The following is a 19,425-nucleotide window of genomic DNA, read 5'->3' on the forward strand; positions in this document are numbered from 1 at the left end:
ACACATTTTTAAAGTAGTTTTAAATGGATCTAACTTACCTGGTGCTTCAGTTGGTGAGAATATAAGTCTTTGTGCAGCCTCTGAAAACATTCATTTTATGAAGGTCTTGTTTAGCTGTACTGAAGCTGTCTAGAATATGTCTCTTAGCAGAAGATGGTTGTTAATCATGCCTTTTTAAAATCCATTCATTTATAATTTGATTGGTATTCTAATGCTTATACATATTAAGCAACAAAGTGAGTACTCAATTTGGTTTGGTATAGTAGTGTGTAACTTGTTGTGTATTGTACAGCAATTTGAGCGTGACCTACGAAGATATGCCACTCATGAAAGGAAGATGATGTTGGATAACCATGCTTTATATGATAAGACAAAGGTACAGTTTGCTCTTTGAAATGAAGCTACAGTGTGATAGTTGATAAGGATATATCTTCAGTTTGTTTGTGCTACCCAAGTGCAGAGTATTTCAGCTTGCATATACCCATTATTAGAAGAATAAAAAGTCCCCTTTCCACAAAACCTTCTTTCTTATTCATTGCCACTTAAACATAAAGGTTCCTTGGCTATGGCCAAATTGTGCATGGCTCAGTTCAAGATTGCGGGATATTCAAAGGTGGCTTTAAGCACATTTGCATTTTACTGATCCTGGGCCACTCTCCTGTCACAAGTTAGAGCAGCCTTAAAGCTGCTTTAACTTGTACAGGCTTCTCTATGCCCCCAAAAGCACATATATCAGCTAAGGATCACAGTGGAGGCCCCGAGCAATACCTCCTCTTCCCTGCTATGCCCCTCTAATATGGATCAAAGTGGATGTCTGGAGCCAAAGTCACTATAATAGCTGCTCTACTCCAGTGGAGGAGCTCTCAGGTTCAGTGCCACTTTCCAACAGTGCTGTGACACAAAGCAGACACAGCGTAGACCAGAATAAAAATAATTTCTTCTGATTGTTCTGCATGTAGTGTGTGTGTGGGATGGAGAGGGTAGAAGGACCATGCAGAGTCAAGCTAATTATGCATCTCTCTATTTTTGATCAACATCAAACCAACAAAATCCCTTTCTTTGAAAACACTTGCCTATGATTTTTTTAAAACTCATACAATATTGCAAATATACCCTGTAGCAAATATACTGTGATTTCTAATTAAACACAAGAGTGCTTAGAAGAGACTGAGACCATTTGAATCATTTTTGTTATAAAAGGCAGTACTTTCCCACACTATTCTGCATACTGTTAGATTGCTGCTTTTTATTTTTTGTATATGAATATTCATGATCACTTTAGCACTGGAGGTTTTATTGTGGCCCATTGCCTGAAATGTGATGCATGTCAAAGAATCCTATTTTTCAATATCAAGGGGTTATGTCAGGGGAGAACCCAGGATACTTTAATATATTTCCAAAGAGACTTTGACAGGAAAAGGCAGCATTAACACACCAGTTGTGAATCAATTACATAGCTTTGCAGATGGGAACAAAAAGTAGAGATATTTCCTCCGGGGATTTATTACAAAGTTACACTGTGAAATTATTCCTCAGCCTTGATTTTTCAAGTGTATGCATGTACATAATCTAGGAATCATTGTATATGTCTATTGGGAGATAGCGTATAATTATAAAATTACTGTATTTTTTGAGTTCTGCAAATTTTTTGGTGGCGTTTCATTAATCTTTCGTAGATATGAGAGATTCCCAAATTGAAAAATGAGAATTCCATGCAACTTTACTGACAACCCTCCTCTGTAGGATCAGGGAAAAAAAGCTATGGAAGGGAAGAAGATTTTAAAATGCTAGCCTAGAAAGAAGATGAGCGAATATTCAAATCCCCCAATTAAACCATATATAGGGACAGATCCTAAATGGACTTAACTTCATTGACTTCTATACTCCACTTTGATTTCTGGAGCGACAGCAATTTACACTAGTGGAGAATTGAGCTTACAATGTTGAGGTTCCATTGTCATCCTGAGGGAAGCAAGAGTTTCTTTGGCGCACAACCAAGGAGGACAAGATATAACATATGCTCAAAGTCTTACAATATATCTACTGTTGCTGCGTGAGTTACAAATTGTACACACAGTTATAAACTGGGCCGATAACAGTTTAGGTTGAAATGAGCTTGGTAAAATGTGGTATTGTTGGATTTTTGCATTCTCCAGCAAAATGGGTGACTGGCACTGGCAATGCTGTGCTTACTTAAAACCACCCCTACAGATAGGTGCGTCAGTTGTAAAGTCCTGTATGCCTATGACTGATGTCTTTTCTGCTTATCTTCTCTCTGCCATCATAGCTTCACCTTTAACCTTTAACTTCCTTGTTAAATTGCAGATGCTTTTCTATATACCTTTTTGATATCTTTAATGTACTGATCTGGTAAACGCGTAATTTTATCTCATGTTTCTATAGCTTGGTGCTATTTTTGATCTATGGGTATGTCTACAGTGGAACTGGAAGTGTAATTTCCAGTTCGGGTAGACATACCTGTGCTAGTTCTTATTGAGCTAATGTGCTAAAAATAGCAGTGTAGCTGAGGCTGCGTGAGTGGCAGGTCAGGCTATCCATGCTGAGTACAATCCCGTCTGAAATCCTACATATGTACCTGGGGCATGCCAACAAACCTTTATGTTTAAGTGGCAATGAATATGAAAGTAGCTGTTGTAGAAAATGGACTTTTTATTTTTTAAATAATGGGCATCTGCAAGCCCCCTTCTGACTGAGTGAGTGTGGCATTGTGGGAGCTCCCTGCCTCAACTTCCCCTCACCTGGGTTTTGTCTCACCTGGAGATTTACATGGAATCTGCAGCTGCAGCACTCTGAGTTCAATCCCCTTTAGTGGTCACAAAAGTCCAAATAAAACCAAAAATGCTTTTGCTGCACTTCAGCTCAACTTTGGGGCTCAGTTTCCAATCCCTTAGGGATTATTTTTCAGTCTATCTGTGGCTCTGGGATAGAGCCCTGACTCCTGGGCTCCTTTTCTGGAGCCCCCTCTCAGTCTGCTGCAGATCCTTGCTCAGGGTCCTCCACAGAACCCTGACAGCTTTCTGGGGTTCCCCTCTCAAAGTGACTTTCCTCAGCCCTTTTTAAAGAAATTGGCCTGTTTCTCAGAACCAGTTTGTGGAGGAGGGAAAGTAGGTAATCTGACACAGGTATGGCTGAGCACAAGTACCCTGAATGGGCAAACCAAAATGTGATAGGGCAGGTAGGCTGTCCTGCTGCCTGTCAAGCTGTGGCTACAATGCTATTTTTAGTGTATTAGCCAGTGGTGTTGGAACAAATTGTATAGTGGGGATGCTGAAAGCCACTGAACAAAACTGTAAACCCTGTGTATGATGGAAACCACTTCAAGCCAGAGGGTGCTGCCACACCCCCACCACCCTTAGTTCCAGAACCCTTGGTGTTAGCTCAATCAGAGCTAGTTCAGGGATGTCTGCTTGAGCTGGAAATTACACCTCTAGGTCCACTGTAGACATACTCTAAGAAATGCTTCTCTTGGACAAAAGGGCCATCCTCAAGAACAGCTCCATCTTCTCTCTCTGCTGGAGTCCTAACTTCATTGCCTCCGATGTCTATAACTCTAGTATTATCTATAACACTCAATTCTTTCTCCTCCTCATATCTTTCATATCTTCAAATCTCTACCTCCTTGTTTATCTCATGTCTCTGTCACCTTAACAATACTGCTTTGGCTTTATTTCTCTTGGTAATTCTCTTCCATGCCTTCATTTCCATTCACCTTGACTTCTGCATCTCATAAAGGCTCAGTTCTGTAGACTCCAGCATGAGCACAAGGCTGCTGTCTACCTTCTCATATATAATAATAATACCACTGCTGTCACTGAAAATGAGTGTTGATTGGCTGGAGTTTAGTGGGAGCAGGGTTGAAGAGCTATAATGCTTGCCTCAGCTTTGGAAGAATTGGTCTGGCCTGGGAGTTTAGTTTAGTTAGAGGACTGCTCCAGTTTTTGAAGACTTAGTCAGCCTGGGATTAAAGTTAGCTTGGAAGCCTGGCCTAAACAAGGGCCTACTCTATCCTTGAAAGACTGAGTTGAGCCTGGACACCTGGCAGAGAGCCGCACCAGCTTAGAAGATTTTGTTGAATCTGGACAAAGTCTTGTTCTAACTCTGGGAGCATTTACACTAGTTGGGAGCTACATTATTATGAAGTTGCTATAGGAACTTTTTATAACTTATTTCAGTTTTGCTAGGACCTACAAGTAAAAATATATTTTTCTTGTATATTTAATGCTCCAGAGTCTTTTCCTGTCCCTTTTCCCCTTATGGTAGCTGGTTCTAAAATCCACAATTCACACTTGTCAGACTATTGTGTGATATAATGCTACTCCACTAACTCCCCCTTCATTTTAAGATCCAATTTAAAGCCTCCTTATGTGTGTTTTTAAACCAGTTCAAGGACTTGTTTCACCCTGCTTCTGCTTCTTCCACTAAGTAGCTTACTCTGTGTACTGCCTTATCATGTGATCATTGGGGTGCAAGGGCCTTCCCCATTGTTTCTACTCTTGGCTGACGTGTATGATTGTTTTAGATGATGACACATTTCTGTTATTAGTATCTGATATATGTTTGTACTCATGGCTGTGGCTACAGCTAGAGGTGTGATTTCCCCTGCTCATGTACACGTGCTTGCAGTAGCTCGATGAGGGCGAGCATGCATATAAATAGCCGTGTAGCCGCAGTAGCATGTGTAGCACTAGTGGAGCTAAGCCGGGCCAAGTGTAAACCCACATAAAGCCAGTGGACAAGTACTTGATATGTCTCAGCCGTGCCTCTGCTGCCCCTACCCGTGTTACCACAGCTACAGTGCTATTTATAGTCATGCTAGCTCTCATCAAGCTATGGCAAGTAGGTGTACGTGAGCGGGGGAATCACACGCCTAGCTTGTAGTGTGGAAATAGCCTGTGTATGTATGTGGCCACAGATAGTTACTTTACCTGTAGGCAATCCTGTTTTCATTCTTATGTGAAGGAAATATAGTATAGAAAATCTTAAGTATTTACAGAAAGGCTTATAGGTTTAGGCACAATCAACAAGAAAATTTGTGCAAAGGATGCTCTTCTGCTGAAAAAAAGGATGCCATGTGTATTACTTTTTTGAGCCCTAAGGACTGTGTCATAAACTTTGGAAACATCACCAGAAATGCACAGCAAAACAATTTACAACCTCGTGCCCATATGTGGAAGATTTTGCAGATAATGCTACTATGCTGGTCAGCAAAGAAAGCAAAGAGAGAACAGTTGTTGACAGGTGGGGAGGGCTTTCATATGCAGCCTGGCAAAATCTCCGGAGATCAACTTTACTTTCTCCTGCTTTCATTCTGCACTAAATGAATCATTGCTCTGTACACGTGTCCTATGTCTAATCAATTTGTAAGTGGGCACAACGCCACGCTGACAGATTGGGATGAGTAGGCAAACAGAAGATCATGCATGTGCGTCAGGTGTGTGGCACTGCAGGCAGCAATCCCAGGTGGGGAACAGTCAAACCACTCTTAGGGTTCATCTTAATTAACTGTAATTAATAGGTTGTGTCACCAGTCTTCTGATCAATCTCTAGACTGGATTAACTCTTAAAAAGAGCAACATAAAGAGGAAAGAAGATACATGACTTATAAAAAAACTGTTTTGTCAAATTTTCCAGCCAGCTCTAATAACTCTATTTAAGATTCCGAGTTGCTATGGTAATGGCGGGCCACATATCAAACATAGATTGTCCCCCAACATTTTCTTCACTCTGGGTGTAATGTGGAATTACATTCCAATGATCTCTTCCCTGTAAAGTTCAGCTAATGGAAACCATATTCCACGTCCTTCTGTGGAGGTAGGTACTAGAAACAAATTGTGCCCAGGGCCAGATTTACACCTTATGCACCCCAAGCACAGAATCTTCCAGATTCCCCTCCCCACCTACAGCTGACCTTCGTGTTTTCCATAAACAATGAAACAAAAAGAAATATAAATGATTATTTAAATACAGTAGAACTTCAAAGATATGAACATCAGCGTTAGACTTCCTGGTCAAGGGGACACTTTGTGGAACCAGAAGTCCTCGATCAGGCAGCACTGCAGACAAAGAAACAGACAAAAACAACCCCAAATACTGTATTGCCCTGAGGCTCAGGGCTTCAGCCATGGGGAGTTGGGTGTGCAGCCACAGGATGGGGGTGGGGTGGGGTCAAGGCTCCGGGCTTCTGACCTCAGGAGCACTGGGGCTCAGGGGTTTAGCTAGAGGGGCAGGAGGAGCGCTGGGCCTCAGCCCTGTGGCTTTGCTCCCAGTTTTCATCCCCACAGGGAGTGCTGGGGCTCAGGGCTTTAGCACCAGTTTCTTCAGAGTTACAGAACATTTCAGAGTTATGGACAACCTCCATTCCCAAGGTGTCCTGAACTCTGAGGTTCTACTGTAATTTTTTTTAACTTTTAACCCACTTAACTTTTTGGTGCCCCTAGAATGCTGGTGCACCTAGGCATGTGCCTATTGTACCTAACTGGAAATCCGGCCCTGATTGTATCCCAACATCCAAAGCTGAAGAGGGATCCTTAGAAGTGTAACTGATGCCATTCCACTGCATAAGGTGTAGGATTTGGGGGACAGGAGTAATGCATCCACTCTGCAGTGCATAGTCCAGCTCCACAAAGGCCACCTGTGTCACAGTGGCTGAGGGGCATGTACCATTTGTGCAGAATGAGACCAAGGGATGGGGCAAGAGGATTCACTGATGCATGGATTCTCCAGCCCTTTCCTCCTGCCTCATAGACAGAGCATGCTAGGGCTGGAGTAACTTGTGTTGAACAGCTCTGCTGACGCATTGTGATCTGGTTAGCGGAGAAGGATTCCTCCCCTCCACACACAGTGATCCTCAGCACCCAGCCAATATCCTCAAGCTGGGTGCTGAGGACTGGATTCACCCTGTAGCATTTACATTTTGATTCAAATGCTTCCCAATATTGTCAAAATGACTTCTCAGACTATCACCTATAAATCCATTCATTACTTTCTGCAATTAGATAAAGTGGACTATAATATTGTAAATAATTAGAAATCCTTTTTTTGTAAGAGAGAAGATGGATTCTTAATATATAGTGTACAATAAACAGATTAAATTATCATATTAATGTTTCTGTAGCTAACATTGTAGAGGTTTTTTTTCCAAGCTCAGAGCTGTTTTTAAAAAATGTCACTGAAGTAGAAAGCAGTTATTAGTTTTATGCCCTGTGAAAATTTAAGATGTGGAATAGCAGCCTTAATGATTTCTATTGTTAAAGAAATATTGGGGGAGAAATGACATTCTACGCAGAGTACTAGATACAATTGATGACAGTTTTTTGTATTTAAGAACTATTGTGTGATTCTGAATTACATAAAATGTTATTAGTTTCTGAATAAGTAGGAGGAGGTGTACATAACTACCATGAATAGCAAATTCATAAGATGTCCTGAGAACTCTTTCATGGGGCCCAATCCAATGAGATGTTGAATGCTAAGCATCCTCAGTGAGAACTATCCGCAGTAGGAATGATTTGTAGCTAAGGGGCAAACTAATATAAATATGAAAGAGGGGAATGTGGGCTCTTTTCTTCCAAATTGCCAAGATAGTACATGCAGTAACTGCTATGAATGTTGCACATATCTTTATTCATGAAAACCCCAATTTCAGAATGTATCCCTATTCAGGAAAGTGCTTAATTGCTTTCTTGAATAAGGCTTAGACAATCTCTCTTCATTTTAGTCCTCTCCCTAAGAATTTATAGAAACCGCAAACAGTTATGTGGTTGGTATAATCCATCTAAATAAAATGGATGTAGTATAAGATAGAAAGTAGTGTTCCTCTAGTAGTAAAAATTCTAAAAACATGAGCACCATATGTGACCACTGCATTGTCAGATAGTAGTGACTGATGCAAATTATTGGCCTAATCCTGCAAGTGAGCTCTTCTTAACTTTTGCAGGTGACTTTAATCAGCCTTGGAATTTGTGGAAAAACTATTAAAATTATTTCCCCTTTAAGAATAAAACTTAGGAGAGAAATAATAGCCTTGTAATAGCCATGCATGCTAAAAGTTTGCCAATGGAAAGCTGTAACATTTCATCTCACATTGTTGCTGATTCCCAAACTGTCCATATTATGGTTAAGGAATGGAGGTCTGGATACTGTTGTGTGCCTGCTGTAGAGTGGAGGGCAATATTGTTGACTACAGAACTTTGTCCAACTGAATTTTTAAAATATATCTTAGTATTAAATCTTCATGCTTTTCAGTCTGCTTGTTAGAAAAGGTTTATGTGAAAGGCAAGAATGAAAAACGCAGCATAGTAGAAAGTAATAGTATGTTCCTGGCATGATATCTGATGAACCTCAACCTTTTGCAGCTGGTGAACATGACAGAAGGCTGTCAGGAGCATTTCTAGTTACTTTCTTTCTACTTTCTGAAGCCAAATTCCCAGTGCAAATATTTCCCCTTTTCTGCTTTTCTCCTCCTGTATTTGTTTCTTTGGATGTCATGATTACTTGAGACAAAGTGGGTGAGAAGATATATTTTTCCCTCTGGGTTTATATTTAGTGGGGTAAAATACTGTCCCATTTGAAGTCAATGGGAGTTTTGTCATTGACTTCAACTGGGGCCAGGATTTCATCCCAAATCTCTTCTTTCCTTTTTCAATATATCTGCCTATCACTACATTTGGGGAAAATTAAGGAGACCTTTTGGAAACTTCCAAGGAAGATGCAGTGTGTAACTGAGAGGAAAGTTTTGCTCAGTGATAGGAAAAGAAACGCCAGTCTGAATGATTTGGGAATATTGAGCAGGTTGTATACTGGGTTTTTTTTTTAAATGCGTAAATTGATGCCATAGTATCCCTGTATTTCCGGAAAACACAGGATACATTAGCTATATTTGTTCTCTGGCAAGATGCCAAGTAACCTTAATCACATGTATCGTTGGAAAGAGCTCAGAAGATGATTACGCTACTCTATATTCATTTTATTACATAAATATATACAGCATTCATATATGTGTGTGTAGCTATAATGTTAAACAGCTATACTTTAAAGTCTGTTTTCTTGGTGCAGCATCTGAGAATGTTTGTTTCATGCCATCTTTTATTATAGGGAATGTCTGCAGTAGTTTACTTGCAGAGTTAAACAGATTCTTTAAAAACTGGATGTTAGTTTTATGTTGGCAGATGCTATGTTAAAATTATGAGGATATAACCGTGAGACAGTCAGCCTGGAGAACATCCTGATGAATTAAACATGCTGCAGCTGCAAAATTTGCTTTAGATGTTTGCAATAATGACTGGATTAAAGATAAAGTAAACATAAAGATCCAGCGTTTATATTGATTTCCAATGTGATCAGTGTTGTTCACATAGTCATTGCTACAATTGAACACTGAATCATTGTAAACAAATGCACATACTTTCATTTACTAACTGCTTCCAATTCTTTTATTTCTTTTGGCAAAATAGCAATTACACATGTGACTCCGGGGATTAGTTTTTCTTTGCATCTGGTATGTTTTAGAAATTAAGAACTAACATCTGATTTTTTTCTTACTGGTAGATAAAAAAAGATCATGCATTTTCTACCATATAAGTGCCATTTAAACAATGTTCTCTGTTAGTTTAAATGTCTAGTAGATCACATGTGATGAGTCACATTTATAAAGCCAATTTGTAAATCCACTTGCATACAAAACTAATCAAGTTATTGTGTAAACATTTAGGCATTTATCCCTTTATAACAAACAACTGATTGCATGTCCAACACAAAATACAAATGTGAAACTTAACCCTGGTCTCCTTTGCTTGGTGTATTTTCTGAATAGCACAATGAATCCTGGGTTAATACTGAAAGGAAATAGCTTTCAAGTTGTGTAAATATCTGCTCATCCCAAACATTTTGACTATTTTTCATTACTAATGCTAACTTCTAGTGCTAATTTTGTGGTTCCCCACTTCAATTATTACTTGATAATTTGTATGTTTACTTAAATGTATAATAATATAAACTGAGCAGAGCTATAATGCATAAAATCCAGACATCCACATAGCTTTCTCTTGTTAGTCATTCAGAGGAGACTTTATTAAAACAAACAGGTCAGCCTAACAGTATTTGACAAAGTGGGGCTACTGTAAATATTATGTTCTTCAAGCAAAACAAAAATAAAACAAAATTGAAAGACCAACTAATCCTTAATATAAATTTCTGTGCCTTTGTGACAAAGAATAGATTGTCAGAGAACTATATGGGGATGTAAGTGCACAAGTCCTGATATTTTTAATGGAAATTGTATTCCTCCTGTATAACAGTTCCTTATTCAACAAGCTAAAACTTACCCATGAGTGTCTGCTGAAAATTTACAAGTTCCCCTTCCTCTTTGTATACCCACAAATAAAACTTTAAAAAGTTCTCCTCCTCCAGGTGCTAATTCATAATTGGCTTTCTGCATTTGTCATACAGCATTTTTAATTGTAAAAGCACGAAGAGGTGAACATTAATTTTTGTTCCTTATGTTAAAACTAGCTTTATATATGGCATCAATATTTTGATTTTATGCAGGATTTTTTTTTATTCAATACATAACACTTGATTGTTTTCAAACAAAATTTCATGCAAATTCCATGAATAGTATTAATTTACTCTTGGTATATTATTTTTCAAATGTTAAATGCCAAGAGTGTTCAACAGTCTTTTAAACTGGTATTCAGTCTTTATTTCTCTTTCACTACAAGTACATAATACTATATGTAGGCACAAATAATATGTACTGTGTGCACACATATTGAAGGGGAGGAGAGCTGACACCTGAGGCCTGCAGATGTTTTGTTAATCTGGGTTTTAAGATACAGTAACAGGACAAGTACCTAGTACGTTCCAATATTAGCATGATTAATCTATTTTACACAGTGAAACTACTTCCTGTGATTATTCAGAGATTTAATAGTAACAAATATGTTACTATAGCCCTGGACAAAAACTTTCAGCTTTAGTTTAATTTCTGATTAAGAGTAGAGGACATGTCTAATGGTAAAAATGAAATGAGAATTTATCATACTGGTTTCTCTGACTTTCAAAATTTATTCATGCCTAGAATTATGAGAATAACTTCCACTGCAGAATTTTGCATCAATACCATTACGCATGATTTTGCCTGTGGGCATTGAGTCAATGGATAATGCTTGCAATACTGCTTTTTCAATCATGGTTTGTTATAATGTCATTTCAAAGAGTCATTGTTCCCCTCTGACTTATTTGTCATCTTATTTGTAGCTAGATTAGAAATAGATTAGTTCTTATTTAAACAGGCACAGTGATATGAATATTACTACAAAAATATTAGTTAAACATGAAATTTACATTCCTAGCATAATGTAATGTCAAAGGCACTTCTGGTGATTTGCCAATGAAAGTTGTTATATTATCAAAGAGAGAATGCACAGCACATGCACAGTGCTGTGGGGTATTACTATTGCACTTAATGAAATACTTCACATAACACAATTAGTACTGTGATAGTTATAGTCTATAATTATCATGGAATTGTGTGTACTCATGATGGCCTCATTATTCATAAAGTTATGTAAGCTTCAGAATGAAAGATGTTTGTTAATGGAAACTCACATTTAATAATCGTTTAGGGCCTGATCTTGGCACATTTTTCTCACTAAGTAATATCTTACTGTGAAGGTAGTCTCACTAACTATTAGTGGAGTATGGTATTGTACTACTCAGGGTGAGTAAGGATGGCAAACTCTGGTCCTTAGTAGGGCTGGCCAGAAAACCAGAATTAGTGTTTCATAAAACATTTTGAGCTTTCGATATTTGTTTTCATTCCAGGGCAGAACAAAACTGACACCTTTTGAAACTTTTCATGAAAAAATGAGAGGGCAAGATAAATATTTCAGAACAGTTAATAGTCCAGTGGTTAGAGCACTCACTTGAGATGTGGGAAACCCGTTCTGCCTAATACAAACCAAGGAATCGAAGCTGTGTTTCCCAGAACCTGGGTGAGTGCCCTAGCCACTGGGCTATTGGCTATTCTAGGGTGGGTCTCTGGTATTGACCAAATCGTCCATCCTGGATCTGAAAAACCTTCCTGACTAAAGTTTTTCTGAAAACTCTGTGTTTCTGTGAAAAGATTTGGGTCAGACAAATCAACATTTTTTATTTAAAAAAAATTATTTGAAAAGTTCCCAGCCAACTCTATTTCTTAGAGCTCTGCTTTCCATTTTATTAATTCCAGTTTTTCTACCATGGGAGGTAATTGCTGAATAAGATTAACTGATATTTACTATGAATGACAGCATTGTCTAGTTTTCTTTGATGATCATTTTACCGAGCTTTATTTTTAATTCAGGGTTTTTTTCTGTTATTGCCAACATATCTATGGTTTGATAAAGGAATGAGTCATTTACTTCACTGCAGAAGGCTCTGATTATGAAGATATTTGTTACAGTCACACCTGAAGAGGAGGATTTAGCCAATTGTTACAAAGTTTTAACCACCATTTTATAACAATAATGACTTGCAGAAAGTGCTGTTAAAACTTGCACTTCATGGAAAGTTGGGAGGCACTTTTCTATAATTGCTTTTGTCATAAATATAAAGGGAAGGGTAAACCCCTTTGAAATCTGTCCTTGCCAGGGGAAAGCTCCTCTCACCTGTAAAGGGTTAAGAAGCTAAGGAAACCTCGCTGGCACCTGACCAAAATGACCAATGAGGAGACAAGATACTTTCAAAAGCTGGGAGGAGGGAGAGAAACAAAGGGTCTGTGTGTCTGTCTATATGCTGGTTTCTGCCGGGGATAGACCAGGAATGGAGTCTTAGAACTTTTAGTAAGTAATCTAGCTAGGTATGTGTTAGATTATGATTTCTTTAAATGGCTGAGAAAAGAATTGTGCTGAATAGAATAACTATTTCTGTCTGTGTATCTTTTTTGTAACTTAAGGTTTTGCCTAGAGGGGTTCTCTATGTTTTTGAATCTAATTACCCTGTAAGATATCTACCGTCCTGATTTTACAGGGGGGATTTCTTTATTTCTATTTACTTCTATTTTTATTAAAAGTCTTCTTGTAAGAAAACTGAATGCTTTTTCATTGTTCTCAGATCCAAGGGTTTGGGTCTGTGGTCACCTATGCAAATTGGTGAGGCTTTTTATCCAACATTTCCCAGGAAAGGGGGGGTGCAAGTGTTGGGAGGATTGTTCATTGTTCTTAAGATCCAAGGGTCTGGGTCTGTAGTCACCTAGGCAAATTGGTGAGGCTTTTTACCAAACCTTGTCCAGGAAGTGGGGTGCAAGGTTTTGGGAAGTATTTTGGGGGGAAAGACGCATCCAAACAGCTCTTCCCCAGTAACCAGTATTAGTTTGGTGGTGGTAGCGGCCAATCCAAGGACAACGGGTGGAATATTTTGTACCTTGGGGAAGTTTTGACCTAAGCTGGTAAAGATAAGCTTCGGAGGTTTTTCATGCAGGTCCCCACATCTGTACCCTAGAGTTCAGATTGGGGGAGGAACCTTGACAGCTTTACATAATTTTGTCATTTGTAATGAGAGTAAAATTGTGTCAAACGTAACTTTGTTTTCCATCACAAAACTACAATATCTTAAAGACAAAAGGAGAGATGGTAGCTGGTTACATGAGTAGTGTTTCCAAAGTTCAACCTTCAACTCTAAGAATATCTGAACAATAGATCTAGAGGAGATCTCACATCTATCTTCTGGAAGAAAATAGTCATAGACATGAAGGGACTTTGTAGGTCATCATGACCAACCATATGTTTCTATGACCAAAACCTGCCATAGAAGTCAGTGGGAATGTTACCTGATTATGGATGGTAGGATTAGGCCCCTCTTCAGTATGTTATTATTTAAGGTTTGTACAGGTGCCTAGCACCTTAACATAGAATTAAATCCAAGTCTCTGCCTCAAGGAGCATTATAGTCTAGCATTCAAATTATGCCTGATAGGCTCTGGTTTAAGTAGAAGGCAACATGGAGCTGCATATCCAGGGAATCAGTGAAAAGAATGTGCTCCAGAGAGGGTCATTTCCTATCTAAGCTCTCCAGTTACACATGAGGGAGCCATAAACAAATGTTCATAATAATACCATCAGGAAATGTATCCTTATTCTTAATCAAATGTGCTGCCCTTTGGGTTAGGAAAATATAAGCTTACTGAGATACATGTTTGATCAACACAGTCTTCCCCTTCTTTATGTCATTTACTTTCTAGTATTTTACAGTTTTCATACATTGCTCTCATGTGGTTTCTTTAAGCTATGTATGTTAGAACTTTCAGAGCAGTTGCACAGGTGCAGCTCATGGCTTAGTTAACAATTCACAGGTGTCAGCAAGGGCACTGTTTGGTCTGCAGAATATTGGTGATGATATGCAAGATGCAAATCTCAGCTTGATTTTTGGATCCCAGAATGACTTTTTAGGGATGTATGCAGTGTTGCTGTAATTGTGTTTGTCCCAGGATAATAGAGAGACAAGGTGAGGTAATGTCTTTTATTGGACCAACTTCTGTTGGAGATAGACTAGTGTTGGGGCTTACACAGAGCTCTTCTTCAGTCTGGGAAGTAAGAGAAAAAACGTCTTGTGGAGTGAGCATATTGGAGCTGGAAGAGATTGAGATACAACAAGCTTACAATCCCACAATGCTGTTTTCACAGAGTCACCTGGCAGAGTTGAACCATGCATGTAACCCTTTCTTCTAGGGCTAATGAACCCAATCGGATAAAACAACGAGGAGTCCGGTGGCACCTTAAAGACCGGACTCCTTGTTGTTTTTGAGGATAATACAGCTACCTCTCTGATACTTGACAATCGGATAAATGCGCATCTTCTGTCCAATCTGTAACAGAACCCTTCCTGAGATGTGAAGAAGTTTGGCTATCCTTCCCCTACTTCCCTCCCCATCATTTGTGTGCACCCCTTCATTTCTTGATTGCAGCTGAAAGCAGAGGTAGACATGCTGAAATGCTGTGAATGTCCAGTCTCATGAGATTCTAGCCTGATCTTATAGATAGCTGAGCCAAGGAGCTGGGGAAGCATCTAACTGAACCTCTAAACCTTTTGAAGTTAGTCTATCTTCTCTATTTTCTTTAGTCTTATCTTCCCAGCTCATTATCTGTGTTTCACTTGCTTGTGAAATGACATAGCAACACACTAGAGGACAATAATCGTTCCCAGTACAGTAAAATCCGTTGTATATAGAAAAATTAGTACCTCTTTATGCTTGCTTTACTGGGCTATGTCTCTGGGGCAGTTACACATAGTTTACTTTTTTTGCCACAGCTGGGTACTATGAGTTTATATCTAATCTGTTCCCCAGTATTGCCCTCCTCAGTCCAAATTTTTTCCTATTGTGTTCTCTTACTAATGTTCTTGCTTTTTGAACTTTTCATTAGTGTTGTTAAGTGCTTTTTGGAGGGAGTGGGGAAACCAAGTTCCCCAGGCTCCTGAATCTAGGATAAATTTAATTGAAATCAATAGTGAACAAGAAAATAATCATTTCAAAGTGCTATTTTGAAACTCATATAACTTGAATGTCAATAAATGGAATGTCCAATTATTTTTGCCGTGGACTTTGGTTAACGTTTTATCACTCAGTCCATATAGCCTGATTGTCTCCGTTCCAAGTGACCCTTCTTGGGAAGGGGAAGTGTGTGCAGCTGATATTGAACATATGTTCTCTCCATCCTTCCTTTTCTCTCTCAGGTACTCATTCAGAGTCAATCTGTTTGACAGTAGTGCTTGTCTCCTTATCTCTAAAACCTTCTAGTCAGCTCTATGCATTGGTCTGGCTTGGAACATTACCTTTTTTTTGTAGGAACGCCATTCTTGCCAGAGGTTGACTTTTCTGTCACCTCAGTGTTTAATGGTTTTCATGCTTGTGCTTGGTTGTGAGCCTAATGGGGGCTTGTGATGCAGAACAGGCCTCTAAGGTGAACAGCAGAAGTCTGCTTGCAGGCTTTCAGGAGGCTCGTTTGCTAGGGTTCACGAAAAGGCAATGCAGTTCACTGCAGTCTAAAGAAAAAGGCTTTCACATTTTTCCCAGTTAATTGGCTTTTAATTATTTTGCATTGACAAAACATGGGTGGCAGTGTAATTTTTGGCTTCCCTTTGACAAGTGTTTACAAGGAGCACAGCAATCTGTGATCACATCATGTCAAAAAGAAAAGGAGTACTTGTGGCACCTTAGAGACTAACCAATTTATTTGAGCATAAGCTTTCGTGAGCTACAGCTCAATCATGTCATGTATTTTTAACAGTTTGGTGTTATCTCATCTCTTCTGGGAATTTTTTCACCACTGGACACAATGGCAAGTATTGATACCTTATCTCGTGGGCCATTTATTTATTTATTTATTTGCTGTAATTTTTTAGGCTGACCAAGTTTGTATGACTAGAAAAGCAGCCTGATTGTATTTCCTTTAAAAAATTGGAATAGGAATTTAAAAATATTCACATATAGTTTAAAGCAAGGAATGTTGAAAATGTCCATATTTTTTTTAATTCGGTTGTTCCAAGTGAGGGTCTACAGCAGGGGTAGTCAACAGGCAGACTGTGGGCCAAATCCGCCCACCAGATGTTTTTGAATGGACCACAATCTTTTTATTTACTACTTGTTTTTTTTTTTATTTTCTTCCCTGGAGTCTGGACCTTGACAGTACCTTGACCAAGAAATTTGGACCTTGGCAAAAAAATAATTGACTGCCCCTGATTTACAGTTTTGTAAAGCCAAATGCATGTACAAACGTTTTCCCATTTTCTTGTGCAATCCCCCCTTATATACCCCTTGCTACAGTCTTGTCCATGGTGGGCAACTAAATTATTATAACAGTTCCATTCTCACTGTTGTTCTTGAAGCCATCCTTCATCGTGCTCCATTTGTGATTCTTACTCCAAAAAGAAAGACACAGAAATCAAGATCTTTTGCCTTCCAGCTCCCAAAACATAACTTCTACATGAGAGAGCATTTTTCACTGCTCTGTGGCATATTGTTTTTACCGTACTCTATTTCTCTCTGCCTCATGGATTTGTATATTGTCAATCATGGGAACATTCATTTGGCTCTCAAAATATGAAATAACTGGAATTGCATTAGGATAACTGGCATGCACACGCGCACACACACATATTAGGTTTGTATCCAAGAACTGTTTCTAATTTCTGGTAGGCAAAAATCCTCCCAGCAAAATGGAACCCTCAAATGATTTTTTTTTCCCCCACAAAGGGGGCCAAAAGGATGCTGGTTTTAATTTTATATGTGAAACTTTTCACCCAATTTTATTAACTGCTAAGATAATCGAAAAGTGTCTGTTTCTTGGTCTGTTTTTAACTTTTACCCTCCAGCAAATCTTATCTGTGTTTTTGCAGAATTTAATATGTAAGCCCAATACACTCCCTTCCTTGAAAGTCTGATAAATGAAAAAGGGACTACGTTCAGGCTTTTGAGAGACTGTTTATTTCTTTCTTTCTCAATCTTTTGTGGGTTAGAAGAAATTGCTTTAGGCTAATGTCACATATTACATTTAATAACAATACATCAAGCAAAAAATCTATGAACAGCAGTTACCTTTTAGAAAAACGTTGACAGTGGCTGTCTTCTTTGTTCTTTCAGATAAGTACACTGATAATGGTGACTCTTGCACCTGTTCAAGCTTACTTTCTTATGTCCATTATTGATATAGCTAAGATTTTTACAGATGTTAAGTGGTCTGAAGCAGCCACTTTGTTGTTGCCATAACCCTACTCTGAGCTTGGTAAAATGTAATTACTGGATACACCGAAGAGAGCTGCAGCAAATTTTTAAAAATACTAGAAAAGCTATAACAGAACATAAAGACTTCGATGCTTTTTTCTGAAGACAAACTTTTTTCCAAATATTTTTCCTGCAATAAAATAGAATATTTTTAGTTGAAAACTTGAATTCCTTTGAGATGATACTCAGGGGTGTGGGTGTGCATGGTCTGAAAGTAATTACACAATTAAATATATTTTTAAAAATCTCCATATCAAGTAAAGAATTCATAGGTGCAGTCTGAAACTTGCATACACTGTTCAAGTATCAAGTTAATCTTTCATCGGGATGATTTTTTTTTAGCATAAGAGAAAGAAAAGAATTTTTATCCTGTACAAAAATCATCAGCCCTTCTACACTGTTCAGTGTTTTAGCTCATCGAGAGTGTTTGCGTATTAACAGAGATGAACACATGAGCAAGTGAAAGATCTTTATTGGGAAGGTAGATGACTCCTTCTCGACTAATACAAATGTATCTAAGTACATTTTAATTTGGAAATAAAACCAACTGCAACACTGAAATGGAGAGATATATATGGGAGCCTTGCAGGGGAGAAAAAGAAGAGCCGTGGAAGGACTGGAGAGATAGCAAGATAGAAATAACAGGCTCTAGGAAATGAGAGACTCTCAGAAGGCAGGGGAGGGAAGGAGATACTAGTATGAGGGTGGGGAAGGGGCAAATGGGAACCAACAGGAGGTAGAGAGAGAGATGCAAGGGGGAGAATTTGAGATGGAGTAATCTTCATCCTGGGACCAGAATGATTTTAGGGAAATGCCATATTTTGGAGAAAAAGGGAAGCCTTTTGTAATTAAAAATGGCTCCTCAGAGTTCTAAAATGTTAGTGTAATCTACACTCACCAGTGTGTTTCATCAGTGGTCTTGGTGAAGATGGCTTAGATGGTTAAACATGATCAATAGTATTTATAACATCGATACTGCATCCATCCATGGTACTTACGTTTCTGGTTTTACCACATTTCCCTTAGTTCATCTTACTTACCTTAAAAAAAAAAATCCTCAGCCTATGAGTACTTGCCTGTTACAATGAACATTTGGTCAGGTCAGAAATGTCTGCCAGTCAGACATCATACAATATGACTGGGACCTTCAAAATCTGTCTTTTATTCTGACTGGAAAGTTTGATCTTACATCCTAATGTATTTCAAAAGTGAAAAAAGAACATTCAGATGAGAAATAAGCTGGTGCCCTAACAAGTTATTTATTTTACTGTGATCCTTTCTACAGCAAATATATCTCACATTCGAATGCTTAATTTGGTAAGTGCTGACATGAGTTCAGTATATTACTTTGACAGTTAGACTGTGATTGTCGGAAACTGGCCATTTCAGCTCTCTTGTTAGCCTTTGGTATTGTTTACCCTTGGCAATTACTTAGGTTTCCATTTGATTAGTATAATAATAATGCTCCACTTGTTTTTCTGCATCCATAGCCATAAAAACGGCCATACTGGATCAGACCAATGGTCCATCTAGCTCAGTATCCTGTGTTATGACAGTGTACAGTGCCAGATGCTTCAGAGGGAATGAACAGAACAGGGCAATTATTGATCGATCTATCCCCTAGTGTCCCGTTCCAGCTTCTGGCAGTCA

At 38.6% G+C, this 19,425-nt stretch overlaps 1 protein-coding gene across 1 annotated transcript in view; it reads left to right on the plus strand.

Annotated features, from left to right (window-relative positions):
- The window catches only part of LOC140914912 (DNA nucleotidylexotransferase-like), a 384,775-nt gene that overhangs the window by 351,097 nt on the left and 14,253 nt on the right, over nucleotides 1-19,425 (plus strand). The window contains exon 14 of the mRNA XM_073353929.1: nucleotides 293-376. Within this exon, the coding sequence (XP_073210030.1) occupies nucleotides 293-376 (84 nt within the window). The remainder of the gene's footprint in view (nucleotides 1-292; nucleotides 377-19,425) is intronic.

The sequence above is a fragment of the Lepidochelys kempii genome, chromosome 7 (assembly GCF_965140265.1).
Source record: "Lepidochelys kempii isolate rLepKem1 chromosome 7, rLepKem1.hap2, whole genome shotgun sequence".
NCBI lineage: Eukaryota > Metazoa > Chordata > Testudines > Cheloniidae > Lepidochelys > Lepidochelys kempii.